The sequence below is a fragment of the Euleptes europaea genome, chromosome 7, assembly GCF_029931775.1.
Source record: "Euleptes europaea isolate rEulEur1 chromosome 7, rEulEur1.hap1, whole genome shotgun sequence".
Lineage (NCBI taxonomy): Eukaryota > Metazoa > Chordata > Lepidosauria > Squamata > Sphaerodactylidae > Euleptes > Euleptes europaea.
This window is the reverse complement of record NC_079318.1, coordinates 78,140,362-78,157,460: the sequence shown is the minus strand read 5'-3', so window position 1 is coordinate 78,157,460 and position 17,099 is coordinate 78,140,362. Positions and strand designations below refer to the sequence as shown.

The window sequence follows — 17,099 nt, the reverse complement described above, 5'->3', positions numbered from 1 at the left end:
CTCCAAGACCATGACAGGGAGCTCAGGAAGCCCCCTGGCAAGTGCCACTTCTGCCTCTCTTTGGGAGGAGAGCCGGTTGTCCGAGTCAATGACTGGACAAATTGGACCAGACAACCCACGAAACCCCACTGCTAACCCTGGAGACCTCCTTCCACTGCTGCAGCCCCATGCAAGGAAGTTTGGTACCTTGGTGCCGTGGTAGAAGTCATCCACACAGGTAGCGTTCATGAAGGTCTGGTGGAAGTGGGTACTGGTGTCGATTCCCCCTGGGATCACCAGCTTCCCGGTGGCGTCGATGACCTTGGCCCCACCAGGGATCATGAGCTCACGGCCCACCTGCTGAATGATGCCGTTCTCAATGTAGACGTCGGCCTCCAGGGTGCAGTCATCGTTGACCACCTTCCCTCCCTTGATGAGGATCCGCATCGTGGCAGCGTTGGCCAACATGGCTCCTGAAATGGAGAAGGCGGGCCACATGTCACAGGGAGCCTTGCAAAACAAGCTTCATGCATTTTGGGCTACAAGTCTACACCTGTAGGCTAAATTAAACCACTCCCAGTTTCCCAGGTTCATGCGACCCATACAATAAGGATGAGGAACATTGGTCTGAGAACCAGGTTTCTCTCTGTCCCTCACGTGCAGATTTCATTCAAGGACTAGCAAATTTCCAGAATTTTTGAACCTACTTGTCTTCAAAAACAAAACCAAGACAGATTATCCCATAGTGATTTCCTAGGAACTCCAAAGAATACTTACACTCCCTGCTTCATTTATCTGGATTTCAGAACAGCAACCACTGAGCACTGTAGGGCAGGTGCTGGAGATTTTCTTTTTTTGGCCATCAAGTTACAGCTGACTTTTGGTGACCCCACGGGGTTTTCAAGGCAAGAGACTTTCGGAGGTGGTTTGCCATTGCCTGCCTCCGTGTCACCACTGTGGTATTCCTTGGAGGTCTCCCATCCAAATACTAGCCAGGGTCAGGGCTGAGAGTGTGTGACTGGCCCAAGGTCACCCAGCAAGCTTCCATGATATGAGTGGGGACCTGAATCTGGGCTTTTCAGGTCCTAGTCCGACACCTTCACCATTACACCACACTGGCTCTCCAGTATGATCTGGAGCTCATACAACTACTCAATTTCCCAGCCCCAGAACAGGAATTTCTTCCTCCAGTTACCAAACGCACCCACAGGCACAACATACATAATCCATCCCCTTCCTCCATCACCAATGAGCACCTGTGCAAAACACCTAGGATAAAACTGGACTGGGCAGGACCTTTGTTTAATATTACGTTTGTGTCACCCTTGGGTGACATCTCTCTAAGCTAGGCACCACCTTCCCTGGTTCACAAAAGCACTGAAGACGTGACTCTGGACAGAAGCTGGGAACTTAAGCAGTCCAATTTGGCTTTTGGCACAGAAGGACACACACGGGACATTTTGATGCCATCACTCTCCTACTGCCAGGTCTGGAATTCAACACCAAAGCCTGCAAGCAGAACTACTTATGTAAGGGAAAGGCTGCATAACCTACTTAAACAGGCAAGATCCAGTCAGTCTGCAGAAAGTCAGAGCATCGGCAGGAGACAAACATATGAAACTGCCATACAGAGTCAGACTGCTGTTTCCTTTAGGTACTGTCTACTCACAACTGGAAGTGGTTCTCTAAAGTCAGAGGCCGTCCCCAGCACTGCAACCCATGAATCTTCAATTGAGGATACAAAGGATTGAACCTGGCATCTTCTACATGCAAAGCACATGTGCCAACCCCTGAAGCAGAGGCCCTACCCAGGTCTACGGGCCACACATCCAAGGACTGACAGGAACACTATCTTGATTTTAAAGAGATACCCACCAGTTAAGATCCATTTCTCAAGTCCTGCTCTCAGCGTCTTGCCTACAGATGGGAGGGAGGTGGTAAAGGGTTGCCAACCTCCAGGTAGTAGCTGGAGGTCTCCTGCTATTACAACTTATCTCCAGTCGATAGAGATCAGTTCACCTAGAGAAAATAGCCACTTTGGCAATTGGACTCTATGGCATTGAAGTCCCTCCCCTCCCCAAACCCCGCCCTCCTCAGACTCTGCCCAAAAAACCTTGCTCTGGTGGTGAAGAGGGACCTGTCAAGGCTTTTCCAGTAGTGGGACCTCACCTGTGTTTCACGCCTTTTTGTACACTGGTTGGGTTTAATTGCTTTAATGATTTTATACTGGTTTTATTTTATCTTTTTTTTTCCCATTAGGAATGCTTTGTTGTTGTTTTTTTAATAATTTTTATTTATATAATTGAAGGGGTACAGGAAAAAAAAAGGGAAAGAGGTGAGCATTGTAAATATAAAAACAGTAAATATAGATATTATATAAAAAGTAAGCTCAGTAATATATTGTAAATTGTATATTATAAACCATTTTCTATACCAAATAATAGTAATAGTAATAAAGAGAAGAAATGTAATACTGTGTGTCATTAGATCCCCAGCACTGCAACCCTTTTATCATGCTTTATTTTGTGTGCAGCCTTGAGCAGGCCTTTGGAGAGGCAGCATATACAGTACATTTTTCTAAATAAAAATATACAAAGTGCAAGTAACAAAGGAGGGAAGAGTGAGGCCCATATAAGAGACAGACAGAGACCCATATATATCCTAGAAAGTCCTACCTTTTCAATTGTTACCCACAAGCTTACAATCTCTTCTCCACAGCCAGGAGGGCTTGGAACGTGTTTGGTTTGAGAGCTTCTGGATTCAAAGAGTGTCAGCAAAGGCACTGATATCCTGGCAAAGGAAAATACAGCTAGCAGCTCTCAAAAACTCAAAATGCACATATGCTGTAGTGCCACCACAGATGCCCAGAGGAGCAATGCCAAGTGTGTTTATAAAGCCATTTGTTGGCCACAAGCCCTTCAGAGAGATTTACATTACCCTCCTTTACAAGATACACAATACAGATACAACCCAATACTTAAGCAGCAGATGTATCCTGGGACACATCGCTACCCATCGCCAGTCTTGTTCTATTGTCCTTTTTAGGCATGGGGAGGGAATTCCTACTGGAAAATTCCATTTCTACAGGATATTATTTTTTCAGACAGGAGAAGAAACTATAAAACTGTGCCCCCACCATACCTCCATATTACTGAACTAGAAGGTAGCCTAGCTTGAGGGAACAGCAGCATAAAAGCTATATTATGCCAATCTCTATGCTGTTGTTTAACCAAAAACAACAGTCTATTCTTCCGCTTAACCATACAAGACTCTCTTTAAGTAGAGTTCATTTGACAGCCTCCAAAAATGGAGCAAACCAGCAGATTATTATCGTCAACCAACAAGAGAACCAAGACAACCAGAGTTGCATTTAATCTTGACTGCCCCAATACAGGTCATCTTCAAAGGTGAGCAAGACAGTCTCCATCTCAAAGGGCAGCCAGAAGACAGACTAGAAGAAAGTCAATTTCATCCAAAAATGCCTGGAAGTGATAAGCCACCATGGCCAGAAAGGGATTAGAGTGGTGGACTCTAATCAGGAGAACAGGGTTTGATTCCTCCTCCACATGAGCGGTGGACTCCAATCTGGTGAACCGAGTTGGCTTCCCAACTCCTACACATGAAGCTAGCTGGGTGACCTTGGGCTAGTCACATTTCTCTCTGAACTCTCTCAGCCCCACCTACCTCACACCGTGTCTGTTGTGGGGAGAGGAAGGGAAGGAGATTGTTAGCCGGTTTGATTCTCCTTAAAAGGTAGAGAAAATTGGCATATGAAAACCAACTCTTCTTCTTGTTGTCTGTAATTACCCACATGAGATGATCCAGTAAAGGGTATTTTCCTCACTGGTGGTCTTTACAACTACTTCTATTAAAGTGTTCAGAACTGAACATGTATTAACAATACTAATTTATCACTCCTCAGCCAAGAAAAGCTCTCTTTAATTGTTTGAAAGGAGCTTGACATGAGGGAGTCCATGCTACCTTGTTTGGCAGTTATTTCTTAGTAAGTGAGGAAAGGGTTTCGGCTATCGAACTAAAGCCAAGTAATTTGCCAAACCCAGGAAAGCCCTGACCTGCCTTTTGTGGGTTCCCAATTCTGAATTGCCTCTACCTTGTCCCACACTGGTGTTATGTTCTCAGTATGCCCCAAATAAACCATCTCTGACATTCCAAACTGACATTTGCTCAGTTTGATGGTGAGACTCGCCTTCTAAATGTCACGTAAAACCCTCGCTTAAACACTCCAAGTGTGAATCCATGTCCTTGCTGAAGATTGTAAGGTCATCAATATAAGCCACAGCAAATTCTGACATGCCACTCGGAGGAGGAGTTGGTTTTTATATGCCGACTTTACCACTTAAGGGAGAATCAAACCATCTTACAATCACCTTCCCTTCCCCTCCCCACAACAGACACCCTGTGAGGTGGGTGGAGCTGTGACTAGCCCAAGGTCGCCCAGCTGGCTTCATGTGTGGGAGTGGGGAAACAAATCCAGTTCACCAGATTAGCGTCTGCCGCTCACGTGGAGGAGGGGGGAATCAAACCTGGTTCTCCAGATCAGAGTCCACCGCTCCAAACCACCACTCTTAACCACTACCCCACGCTGGTTCACCACAAGTTTTTCACCAGACTCTAAAAAGATGCAGATGAGTTCCTAAGGCTGAAAGGCTGCACCATGAACTCATACAGACCATCTGGAGTAATGAATGTAGATTTAGCTTCCTGTTCCAGTTCCATTTGCCAAGAATCAAAATCCACAGTGAATATCACCCTAGCAGATCCAGGCATGTCTAACAATGCCTAGCCTATGCCTAGGATTGATATATTTGGTTTCATGATACTCTTGTGTTTCCTTTATTCCACACAGAATCTAACTGAACCATTTGGCTTGGCTACTAAAATAACAGGAACCGCCCATAGACCCAAGGAGAGTTGGATCACACTTGACTCCAGCATCATATGTCTTGCAATACCTTACTATTCACACTGTAAAGGGGTTCACTTGATAGTCCTGCTTCTCTCACAGAATTAGTTGTGAGGATAAACAGGAATGGTGAGGCATTTTGTACTCAGCTCCAGAAATTAATAATACATACAAGCCTACATGATTCAGTGACTTTCAAAGCCATTCCCTAGAGATGGAAGGGGAAAAAATTACATCCCCTGGGCAGCCATGCTTTGATTACAAAAATACAGCCAAACAAAACAAAACATATAACCTTCCTTGGGGTTTAAGCTAAAAGACATCACTTGAACTAGCCAAGTCAGACTTCTGCAAGAATGAAAAATAATGTGCTTTATTTGGTCTTCTTAATTTCCAGGACCAAGATGACAACTGCTGCCCAGCTAGTTTACTGCCAAACAGGAAGGCCCACTTCACACCTTTTGCTGTCAGGTATCTTACAACCATTCATTCAGGCTCAGGGAAGCTGCTGTCCATCCTGTCGGCTCCCCTCCATACCCTGAGCCCCTGTCCTCGAGCTGCCTGTAGTAGTTCCCAGCATCCTATTTACTACATTTCTTTTCTTTTTTGCACATCCAGAAATGTCTCCTCTCCTCTTGGCAGGTGAAGGACGGAGAGAGACAGAACGGAACCCCCAGCACAACTAACAGGTTTTCAACTCCATTTTGCAATCCCGGCATCCAATCGCCTGTGAGCTGCCCCCTCTCCCGCCACGGCCTCCCCCATTCAACGTCAGAAGCTCCCATTTGCCGAGAAATCCACACAGTAAATGGCAGGCCTGACAGCTGCCGGCTTGGAGGCTCCCAAACAACCCGCAGCCGTCAGCTCCTATTGTGTGTGGAGGCAGGGATCTGAGGAGCCGAGAGGCCCCAGAAGCAGGAGAGGTCCCCAGGAAAGGAAACAAATATACATTCCCACAAGCTGGAACCAGAATAGCCCAGGTCCCAGGACAACAGGGAAAGAAACCTTCCTCATTCTAGGGGAACCCCCCCCCCAAAAAAAAATCAACCTAAAAGAAGGAGAGAGAAGAAAAAAGAAGAGAAGAGAAGAGTTGTTTTTATACTTTCTCTACCACTTAAGGGAAAATCAATCTGGCTTACAATCACCTTCCCTTCCCCTCCCCACAACAGACACCCTGTGAGGTCCATGGGTAGGGTTGCCAGGTCCCTTTTTGCCAATGGTGGGAGGTTTTTGGGGCAGAGCCTGAGGAGGGCAGGGTTTGGTGAGGGGAGGGACTTCAATGCCATAGAGTCCAATTGCCAAAGTGGCCATTTTCTCCAGGGGAACTGATCTCTATCGGCTGGAGATCAGTTGTAATAGCAGGAGAACTCCAGCTACCACCTGGAGGTTGGCAACCCTATCCGTGGGGCTGAGAGAGAGAACTGTGACTAGCCCAAGGTCATCCAGCTGTCTTCATATACAGGATGGGGAAACAAATCCAGTTCACCCAGATTAGCCTCCATGGCTCATGTGGAGGAGTGGGGAATCAAGCCCGGTTCTCCAAATCAGACTCCACCTACACTTTGAACAGACAATAGCACTCATGGCTGCAATAAACAAAGGGGAGGGGGAAGCAAAAAAAAAAAGATTGCAAAGCTTTCCTGGAAAGATGAAAGAGACCAGCAGTCGCTTAATCCTGCTTATTCTTCAGAACTAGGCACATGTATGAAAAGGAAGAAATTGCTAGGAAAGCAAGCTCTGCCTGAAACACAGACCATGGGCAAGTGGTGCTCCAACCACACACACCTAACCAAGCCCTTGGCAGCCAACTACTACCAACTTGAGAGAAGTTCTTCCCAGTGGCCAATTCCGCTTCCTCTGAAGCATATTCCATCTTCAGAATGGCTCTCCCACATAAAACAATCCCTCCTTGGCTTACTGAGACATGGAACTTCTTCCCCATTCAATTCTTTGTGCAACTGACTAAGTTGAATTGAACAATCAGGCAAAGAAGGCAGCCATGCCATATAGTCCCCAGTTAAAAAAAAAAAAAAACTCACAACCCCCTCAAGGATCTCTGGCCAAAGAGCTGGGAAGAGTCACTGCCCAAGACCTTGGAGATAGTACTGGGCTAAGTGGACCAAAGTTCTGATGCAGGATAAGGCGCCTTCCTATGTTCAGCCCTGGTAACAGAGACAGTTGCCCACAAGCAGGGATTGATGGTGCATCATTTCTGGGTTCTTAAGGGCTGCTTCCAGTCTCCATGGGTAAGGATGACAGAGTGGAACTTCCTCTTTCTGGACACTACATGAACACATAAAGCTGCCTTACTCTGTAGCCCTATTAAGCAGTTACATTGAATACACAAACTCTAGGTGCAGCGCACACTTGATTTTTCTTTATACGTAGAGTAATTCTTGAGAGCCCCGTGGCGCAGAGTGGTAAGCTGCAGTACTGTAGTCCAAGCTCTGCTCACGACCTGAGTTCAATCCCGAAAGAAGTCGGTTCCAGGTAGCCGGCTCAAGGTTGACTCAGCCTTCCATCCTTCCGAGGTCGGTATAATGAGTACCCAGCTTGCTGGGGGTAAAGGGAAGATGACTGGGGAAGGCAATGGCAAACCACCCCATAAACATAGTCTGCCTAGTAAACACTGTGATGTGACGTCACCCCATGGGTCAGGAATGACCCGGTGCTTGCACAGGGGACCTTTACCTTTTTTAGAGTAATTCTCATGTTGCATGCAATGCATGTACAACTGAACCTGTGATTTAAGTCCCATATTTATCCAGATACTGACCCCGTTTCATTAGTAAAAATAACACACGTTGATGCTTTCTTACAAAAAGATGCTTCCACGTACATGCAGGATGCACACATGTTCACTGTAACATATGAACAGGGCTATAAACTGAGACCTTTGGTCTGCATTATCAGACCAATAGCAGTTCTCCAAGATCTCTGGTAGAGGTCTTTCTCATCAACTAATGCCTAATGCAATTAACTGGAGATGCTGGGGATTGGACCTGGGACCTTCTGTATGTAAAGCAGGTGCTCTACTACTGAGCCACAGCCACTCCCCACTCCAGGCATTAAGCAACAAGGCCTATTCTTTGAGTAGCTGGATGATACTTGAGAAAGGAAGGTAACTGCAAATGCCCACAACACTTGCCCTGAAGGAATCCCCAGCTCCTTCTAAAGCCTGCACAAAAGAAGCACACAGGCTCCAGCCCCGTATCACATGGGCCATGGGTGGTAAGTGGAACCAAGGAGACCCTGTGAGACATGAGAAAGCAGATGCCTGAGCACTCAAGTAAGGACACAAAGGTGCAAGGACTGTACAAGAACAACAGCTTTGTCTGCCACAATTGGTCCCAGAGCATATCTCCACAGCAGTTGCCACCCCACATGGAATGGAAAACAGCAGTAAAAAGTCAGCCAGCAACCATCTCCTACCTCCCATTGTCCAGACTTCATAGGCTGCAGAAACATGTGACTGCTTTGGCTCAAGACCACACCAACAGAGTCATCTAGTCTTAAAAGCACAGGTGGGGACAACTAGAAGGCCCCTTCCCCTGACCCACCAGCACATCCCCTCCCAGAATAACATTCCACACAATCTAGACCAGAGTGTACCATTGGCAGATAGCAGGTGCTTTGCAGAGTCAAGATAAATCAAGTCAGTGAGCCAAGCCACACTCTGCTGGACAAGCTGCACAAGGAGTTCCACAAATAAGTCAACCATCCACACAACTGTTCTCTGCACCTTTCGCAAACACAAGTCCCCTGGAGTCTGCGGAATGGACAAAAGTATTCAAGAAGTTCCCTTCTCAGTTCCCATACCCATTCCTCCAGCAGCTTTAAGGAGACAGGGTGATTTGATGCTCATTTTCTGCATGGGGAGGGAGTGCACAGAGGGAGCATAGTGCCCCCATGCACAGCAACTGCAACCGACAGCTGTGGGTTCAACCCTCTAAGCAACACCACAAAATCAGAACTGGAAGCTGCAGCCCTGAGGCCCTAATCCTGCAGCAGCTGAGCATCCGGCAGAGCAGCAGCTGGATGGAAAGGCGCAGAGGGCAGGCAGCAAGAGAATGCTGAGCTCAACAGTGGCTGTTCTGAGGGACAAGGGTTCTGACTTCGCTCTCACCTCAAAGAGACCCCCCCTCCTCACACTTTCACAGAACAAAGCTGTTCCCATAATCCATTCTGCCAATCCAATGCAGACCTTGGAACGTCTCCCTCATCCTTTAAAGAGGCTGCCTTAGACAGCATGACTTCATGGCCGAGGCACTGGGACCTTGCCGATCAGAAGGAAGACAGACAAATCTTGCTTACAAGAAACCCTCCAAGGTCAGCTGAGTTCTGGAACTGGATGGGAAGCGTGCATTGGCTAGTGGAAAGATCTGGGCCATCTCTCTCCTGATTCAGCCCTAAAATCCACAGTTGCATGGGCTATGGAACCCTGCCAGTTCTTACTTGTTCTCTGGCAACTTACAGCGTATTCCTAAGGAGAGTTACTCCAGTCTAAGCCCATTCATTTCAATGGGCTTAGACAGGTGTAACTCTCCTTAGGGATGCACTGTCAGTTTCTGGTGCAGTTGTGATCTACGAAGCCCTGAACAACTTTGGCAGCTACCCTTCTGGCCTAGCAGGCCTTTCCTGAGGCTCTCTTATTTACTCTTTCCACCAAGTCAGGAATGAAAGGACGCACCAAAACACTCTCTTCTCCACGGCTGCCTCTGCATGATGAGGATTCCCTTCCCCTAGATTTCCATCTTCCAGGAGCAGTGCAAGTAGGGTTGCCAACCTCCAGGTACTAGCTGGATATCTCCTGCTAATTCAACTGCTAATCTCCAGCCGATAGAGATCAGATCACCTGGAGAAAAATGGCCGCTTTGGCAATTGGACTCTATGGCATTGAAGTTCCTCCCCTCCCCAAACCCTGCCCTCTTCAGGCTCCACCCCCAAAACCTGCCGGTTGCGAAGAGGGACCTGGCAACCCTAAGTGCAAGACATTTATTTTGACCAGCTTTCAGCGATTGGGAAAGGGTGGTATGTGTATGGAGTTGCAATACTTAATGAGGTTTTACCTGCCCCATTTTATACGAAGATATATTTAGCTTTTAAATTATATTCCACTATTCTCCTCCAGTCTTCGAAACCTATTCTTTTATCGAATTCCAAAAGGAGTAGTCATATTTGTCCACTGCAGCCAAAATGAATTCTTGTGGCACCTTAATAAAGACTGACAAAATTTATTCTAACATAAGCTTTTTTTTTGTCACTGCATCAGAAATTTGTCGGTCTTTAAACTACCACAGGACTCTTAGTTCTTGGTGTTAACAAAAAGCCTAATAACAGACTGAATACTGATAGATTATATATGATAAATTAGCAAAACTTTAATATTTTGCTTCCTGAATGTGGATATGCACACCAGAGAGCTACGATTCGCTCTGACCTTGCTTAATGAGGTATTTGGACCAGGTATAACAACAATTTTAAAAATGATTCTTGATGGTCCTAATCTATTCCAATAATGAAGGGGGATTATCTAGTTCATGAATCAGCCTTGCTTTTTGTGTGTGTTTTAAAGCTTGGTCAGAAATGCTGTATTTTGACCAATTTTTACATTATGTTGTGTATTTTAACAATTTGTACCACTGAGGAAGGCCTACTGGCTGAAACGCATTTGGTTTTAATGATTTTAAAAATATATTTGTAATGAATTAAAAGTTTTGCTAATTTATACGTAACAATTAGTATTCTTTCTATGATTAGGCTTTTAATGAACCTTCTTGGTTACCTGGTTTTTCTGTCTTGAAGTTTCCCCCCTTCTCCTTTCTGTTTCACTCTTACGTCTAGAACCAAGTCTTCTCTCCCCATCTCATTCTTAGGCCTGTGCCCCACTCTATTGTCTATTTTTAACCTAAAGCCCATAGGGGGTCCTTGAACACACAGGTGGCACACAGCACTGGGCTTTGTAAATGCAGGCCATTGTCTTCCCCAGGAAAGGGGAACAGCCACAGGGATAGCCAGAGTCACCACAACACAGAGAGACCTGTGTGCCTGGGAGGGCAGAACAACCACAGTCTTTGTCCCAGACTCCATTGTTAAAAATCCCCCCATCACTTACTGCATCCTTCTCCTCACCCCCCCCCCCAGCATTTGTTAACTCCTGTGCTGCCAACCCAGCTCAAGAAATCAACATAAGGATGAAGCAGTGAGTGACAGGGTTGCCAGGTCACGATTTTGGGGGTAGAGCCTGAGGAGGGTGGGGTTTGAGGAGAGGGACTTCAATGACATAAGAGTCCAATTGCAAAAGAGGCCTGATCTCTATTGGCTGGAGATCAGTTGTAATAGCAGGAGATCTTCTGCTATTACCTGGAGGTTCAGAAAAAGCTAATGGCAATGCGTGATAACAATATATATTGAATATAACAACGTGCTACAAAGCCAACAATTGCACATAAAACATGTCTTAGTCCTTGTACAGTAATTTCAAATTTGAAGACATCTACCTTGGATTGATTGTAACTGTACAAGGACTAGGACATTTTTTATGTGCAATTGTTGGCTTTGTAGCATGTTGTTATATTCAATATATATTGTTATCACGCATTGCCATTGGCTTTTCTTGTACTTATTTTCTAACTTTAGGTAATGGTACAGAGGTGTTATTTTTGATTGATTACCTGGAGGTTGGCAACCCTAGTGACAGAAGAGGTGCAGGTGTGCCCCAGGACTTCTTCCAAGGTAACAGAGGACCATGGGGCACCACTCTCAGATTAGACACAGGTTAAATCCATAGGCAGACTCCTCAGATTGTGCAGCTGGCTTGGAGTGGCGGAGGCTTCCTTTTGCTCCAATTCCAAGCATGGCAAGAGGAAGGGACCATCCCTGCCCTCGGGGCCACTTCTCCTTCCAAGCGCGCAGATGCCCTGCGCTTTGCTCAGCTGAGCAAGAGGCATCATGGTAGAGGGCTTACAAGTGACAGACTGCAGCAGTCTGGCACCACAGATTTGGGAAGGGAGGGGTGGAGAAGGGGGATGCATTTCTGGCTTTAGAAAACAGCGCTAGGGCAGCATGCAAATTAAAGCATCCCCTGCAGGGTCCGGTTCCCCCTCCCCCAAAACACCAAGCGATTTTCAGCAGCGTGGTGTTCTACTGCAGCAGCATCGAGATGAAAGCAGGTTCTCTTTTTTGTTTTTTGTTTTTGTAATGATGGAAGCGGCTGGGGAAAGCTTAATGAGCAAAAAGGAGGTTTGTGCAGGTTCCAGGCAGTGACACGTCGGTGGAGAGTTTGGTTTACACGCAGCTCTTTGTTTTGAAGTCCTTGTCGGGAGTGCTGACAGCCCCGATGGAGATGAGAGTCATTAGAAACATCTGAGGAACAGAGTCGTGAAGGAGGTTTGGCACAGGCGGATCCCCACCCGTGGCCTCATTTAAAGCTTTTTCATTTTTACGACAAAAACGATGGCATGTTAGGATTGTTCTGTAAGGAAGTCTCGTAAGGAAAGCCAGGCGTGCTGTTCCTGGGCTGGAACGGCCTCTGATAGACAGAGCCTTTGGGGCAGTCTAATTAGCACACCTTCAGAACTTGCTCAAGCACCCTTAACCCCTTTAAACAGCAACAGCCACAGATGCCAAGTGTTATCCCTTACAAGGGGCACAGAATCAGGTGGCAAGAGCCATTTTAAAAAGCAGTATCCAGGTCAGTCCATCTCCCATCAAGAAAACTCTACACAAAAACCGGGAACTGTTAGAGCTGCTCATGATAGAGGGGAGATGATTGCGATGCAAAGACATGGAGTACATGAAGTACTCCAAAGGGGAAACCAAAGGGGGCTTCAGGCTCCAGACCTGCAACTCATCACTAGAACTCCAAGGCATTGCAGTTTCTAGCCACACCTCATGCAGGTTGTGACAACCTGTCCTTAGAACTCATGGGATTGGATACAGTTAATTTGTTTCCTAGGAACTGCGGCTGCAGTATTCCCCTTCTGGGTCCTACCCTATGAAGCATCTTTAGATTTCTAGGAAGACAAAGATCTGTCGGGGAAAGCGGGCAAGGGGGGCGCTTTCTTCTCTTTATTCAAAGCTTTGACTCAATAACCTGCCATGCTGGCAAGGCACCACTGTCCTGTTGTGCAACTGCATGCAGCACCAAGCACTGGTCCCTAGTAATGGTCGCAAACAACTAATGAGTTCTGTGGCCAAAGATCACAAATGCCAAATGCATCCCATTTGTGAAGGGAGTCGCCCTCACAGTGTTGGGGAGGAGCAGCAAAACCCCACTCTACTCAAGAGGCAGTAGATGCTCAAGATGCCATTAGGGCAGCCTCCACCGTTGACTTGGACACCTCCAGAAATGCTGGGGTCAGGGGTGAATCCAAAAGTTGAACACAGCCATGCAGAAGTGCAGGGGTACCAAGCAACTCAAGAGCTTGCCTAAAGGAAGATGCGGAATTCTGAACACATCAAGCTGCCTTATTCTCAGTCACGGACCATTGGCCTCACTTGGTTAGCATGCTCTACTCTACTCTAACTAGCAGTGGCTCTCCAGAATCTCTGGGAGGGGCTTTCACATCTCCAGATGCTTTTAACTGAAGATTGAGTCTGGGACCTCCTTGCATGAAAAGCAGGTGCTCTACCACCAAGCCACATCCCCTCCCCAAACCATGTGCTTTGCTACACAGGGCAAGGAATAAAAGAAAGAACCCAAACAGTGCTTCCAAAAGGAGAGAAGACAGACAAAAAGGCTGCTCAGAACCTTCCCTGGGAGAAGGAGGAAGAAAGCCAGGAAGGATCAGGGAGCTTTGGCAATGTGATTACTTCTTATTGTGAGGGAAGGATTGGGAAAAGGTGCAAATGTTACACCACCCTATACTTACCCCCTGTGTGGCAAGGGGTCTATACCTCATTCTCGTACCAATGATAAACAATTACTGGTAATCTTACGACCCAGAATGTGCTGCATTGACACATGTACTGAACCCCTCTACCACCAGATGATCACCAATTCATCATCTGCAGAGGGGCAACCCAAGTTCTATTTTGGCTGCACTCATAAGCAACTCTTCTCTTTTAGGCAACAGTTTGAGACTCAAGACTCAAACACAAAAATGCCCTTTTCCAGCTGCTCTATTTCTCTTCCAAGCCATTCCCAGGTACACAACAGAGACCCTCAAGCTTCCTAACATTGCGTCCAACTTCTCCTTATTGGTACAGTCCAAGGTACACAGAGCCCTTGGCTCTCTGACACGTCAGTTCACCTCATCTGAGAATGGCTCATTTGCCATTCCAGTCAAGAGAGAGGCTCCGCTTCTTGCAATCTGAACCAGGCTTCATCTCACTGAGGTATCCTGATATTTGCCAAAGCAAGAACAGCATTCTCAAGGAAACTGCAGCAGCATACTCTGCAAATCTAGGACTACAAGCAGTCTCTGGCATGCACTCACCCCCATATTTCCCACAGCAGCTGCCCACTTTGCCCAGTGCCGTGCACAGAACAGAGCAAGTAGGCATGCTTCCCTCTCCCTCTGGGCCCCTCCCACCTTTGGTCTTCTTCTGCACCCCAAGACAAGCCACCAAGTGATCCGACATCTCTGACCCCTGCTGATTAATGCTGGAAACGCCGGAGACTTCCTCCAACAAGTTGGCGCTCCCAAGGAAACACCATCAGTAGCAGAAACAACCTCATCCTGGATCATAAGATCCCCTATAGCCGTGTTGGCGAACCTATGGCACGCGTGCCACTTCCGGCACGCGTAGCCCTCTCTCCCGGCACTCGTGGTTCCTCCAAGCTGCTGGCCTTTCCAGCTCTGCCCCTCCCCGCATGGGGGAGGCTGTAGCCCAGGGGTGGGGAACCTCCGACATCACTGGCGGTGGCCCCCGGACTCTCCCACAGAAGCTGCCGCCATTGCCGCTGCTGGAGGGAGAGTGCGCAGCTGGCCAGGTGGGTGGGAGAGCAGGAACAGAAGCCGGGCGCCCACACTCGGCATGGCCGGCGGCTTCTCTGGCGCCCTCTGGGCCTGTGCGGGCGGAGGGGCGTGCAGTCCTATTCCACCTTTGAAGTGCCCACAAGCCATCCTCCAAACACCTTTCCATTTGTCTTGATATGTAGAGAGAAACACTAAGGAACTAGTTGCCAATCTCCAGGTACTAGCTGGAGATCTCCTGTTATTACAAGTGATCTCCAGCCAATAGACATCAGTTCCCCTGGAGAAAATGGCCACTTTGGCAATTGGACTCTATGGCACTGAAGTCCCTCCCCAAACCCCATCCTCCTCAGGCGCCACCCCAAAAACCTCCCACTCATGGCAAAGAGGAACTTGGCAAACCTAGCCTCTCCCTCTGGGCCCCCTCTGGGGGTGGTATTCAGGTTAAATTGCCGCATTGGCACTCGGCGATAAATAAGTGGGTTTTCGGTTGCAGTTTGGGCACTTGGTCTCTAAAAGGTTCGCCATCACTGCCCTATAGCTTGCAATGGATTTGTTTCAAGAATCCCACCCCTCCCTTTTGAGAATGTTCCCTCGACAATTTCTTGCTAAGAGCTTTCTATCCTGCAGCCACAGTGCCTTCTCTGCCACAGTGAGGCAGTGGAGTTTTGGGTGCCGGGTGCTCCTGCTCCCATTTATAGCTCCTGTGATCTCAGATGGAACAAGGCCAATCTGCACCCACCGCAGCAGGAAGAGCGTGGCGGAGATTCTGCCTTCTCTTTGACACAGGGTGGCTGGGAGAGGCAGCCTAATTAATTCCATCTTTTGTCACTGAAACTGAGCATTCAGCATTATCACTCTGCCTCCAGATGTGTGACAAGGCAATTCAGATTACGCAGCCTGGCTGAACGAAACCGAGAAGGATACCAGCCACATGCTACCTTCACTCCCACTGCAACGTAGATATGTGGCTGCCTTATACTGAATCAGACCCATCAAGGTCAGTATTGTCTACTAACATTGGCAGTGGCTTTACAGGATCTCAGGCAGAGGGCTTTCACATCACCTGCTACTTGATCCTTTAAACTGGAGGTGCCAGGGATTGAATTTGGGACTGTGTGCATGCCAAGCAGATGCTCTACCACTGAGCCATAGCCCCCTCGATGCCAGGGATTGAACCTGGGACCATCTGCAAGCCAAGCAGATGCTCTGTCACTGAGCCACAGCCCCCTCGATGCCAGGGATTGAACCTGGGACCATCTGCAAGCCAACTCCCCTATCATTTAGGTAGGTTGTTAGCCCTCTGAGCAGTGACTAGGTGTTGCTTCTGTCCATCAGTGTTTTCTGCAAACATTTAGGAATGTGTGGATCATTTGTACTGGGAAGAGACAAACCCAGGACAAACCCCCAAGGGCCTGTTCCAGATAATGAGGAACCTTAGAAACTCTGCAATCCAAAAGAAAGAAAATGAAAATGCAGGCAGCCATGCTGGCCCCATCACAGAAAGTCACATATTAACGCATGAAGCTGCCTTACAACATTGGTTTGAAGCAGGGAGGCAAGTTGATCCCCAAAAGACTACTTAGAGAGGTTTTTATTTTTAAAGGGAACTGGAACCCTTGGTTGTCTTAAACCTAAGCTGAACCCCTGAACAATCCCCAGCAACAGCAGATGGTTCAAAGTACATAGTCCGGTAAGTAGAAACTCAAGATGATTTTCTGAGGTTTGCAGGAAAGGACCTCCCCTTTCCAGTCTTAAAAAGCAGGCAAGGTTATCCGGATTTCCTAGGCAATCATCTGATAAGAACAGCAGGAGAAAGTGGTCTGCCATTGTTGGTTCTCTTGGATCGACTTAGACCTGCAAGGACCAACACTTCTTCACAAAAAGAAAGTGCTAACCCAGCCCCACTCTGTTCAGCATCTGAAAAACAAGACTTCAATCAAAAACATCTATCAAATTCAGATTAATACTGTGAATGACTATTCAGTGTTCCAATGTCAGGAAACAAGCATATCCTTGATCAACAAAAAGCCTATGAGCACATTGTGCCTTGTGTAGATTCTTTTTATCAATGAGCTTCATCTCATTAAAAATAAGATTGGAATAGCAGTCTCATTAAGAAAAACCAAGGGCTGTCAAATTCAGCTTTCCCTTCTCTACAACAGTGAGTCAAATGCCTCTAGAAGCAAATGGGGCACACTGTCATTACTGCCCTCTTTTATCCCTTGCACCTGGCATTCAGAGGTAGGCTGCTTCTGAACCAGGAAGTTTCACTT

General features: G+C 47.2%; 1 protein-coding gene across 2 annotated transcripts in view; it reads right to left on the bottom strand.

Moving 5' to 3' along the window:
• DPYSL5 (dihydropyrimidinase like 5) overlaps positions 1–450 on the bottom strand; it is a 32,781-nt gene extending 32,331 nt beyond the window's left edge. For both annotated transcript variants that reach the window (XM_056852373.1, XM_056852374.1), the window contains exon 1: positions 187–450. In XM_056852373.1, the coding sequence (XP_056708351.1) occupies positions 187–447 (261 nt within the window). In that variant the 5' untranslated portion in view covers positions 448–450. The remainder of the gene's footprint in view (positions 1–186) is intronic.
• Positions 451–17,099: the final 16,649 nt, after the last annotated feature.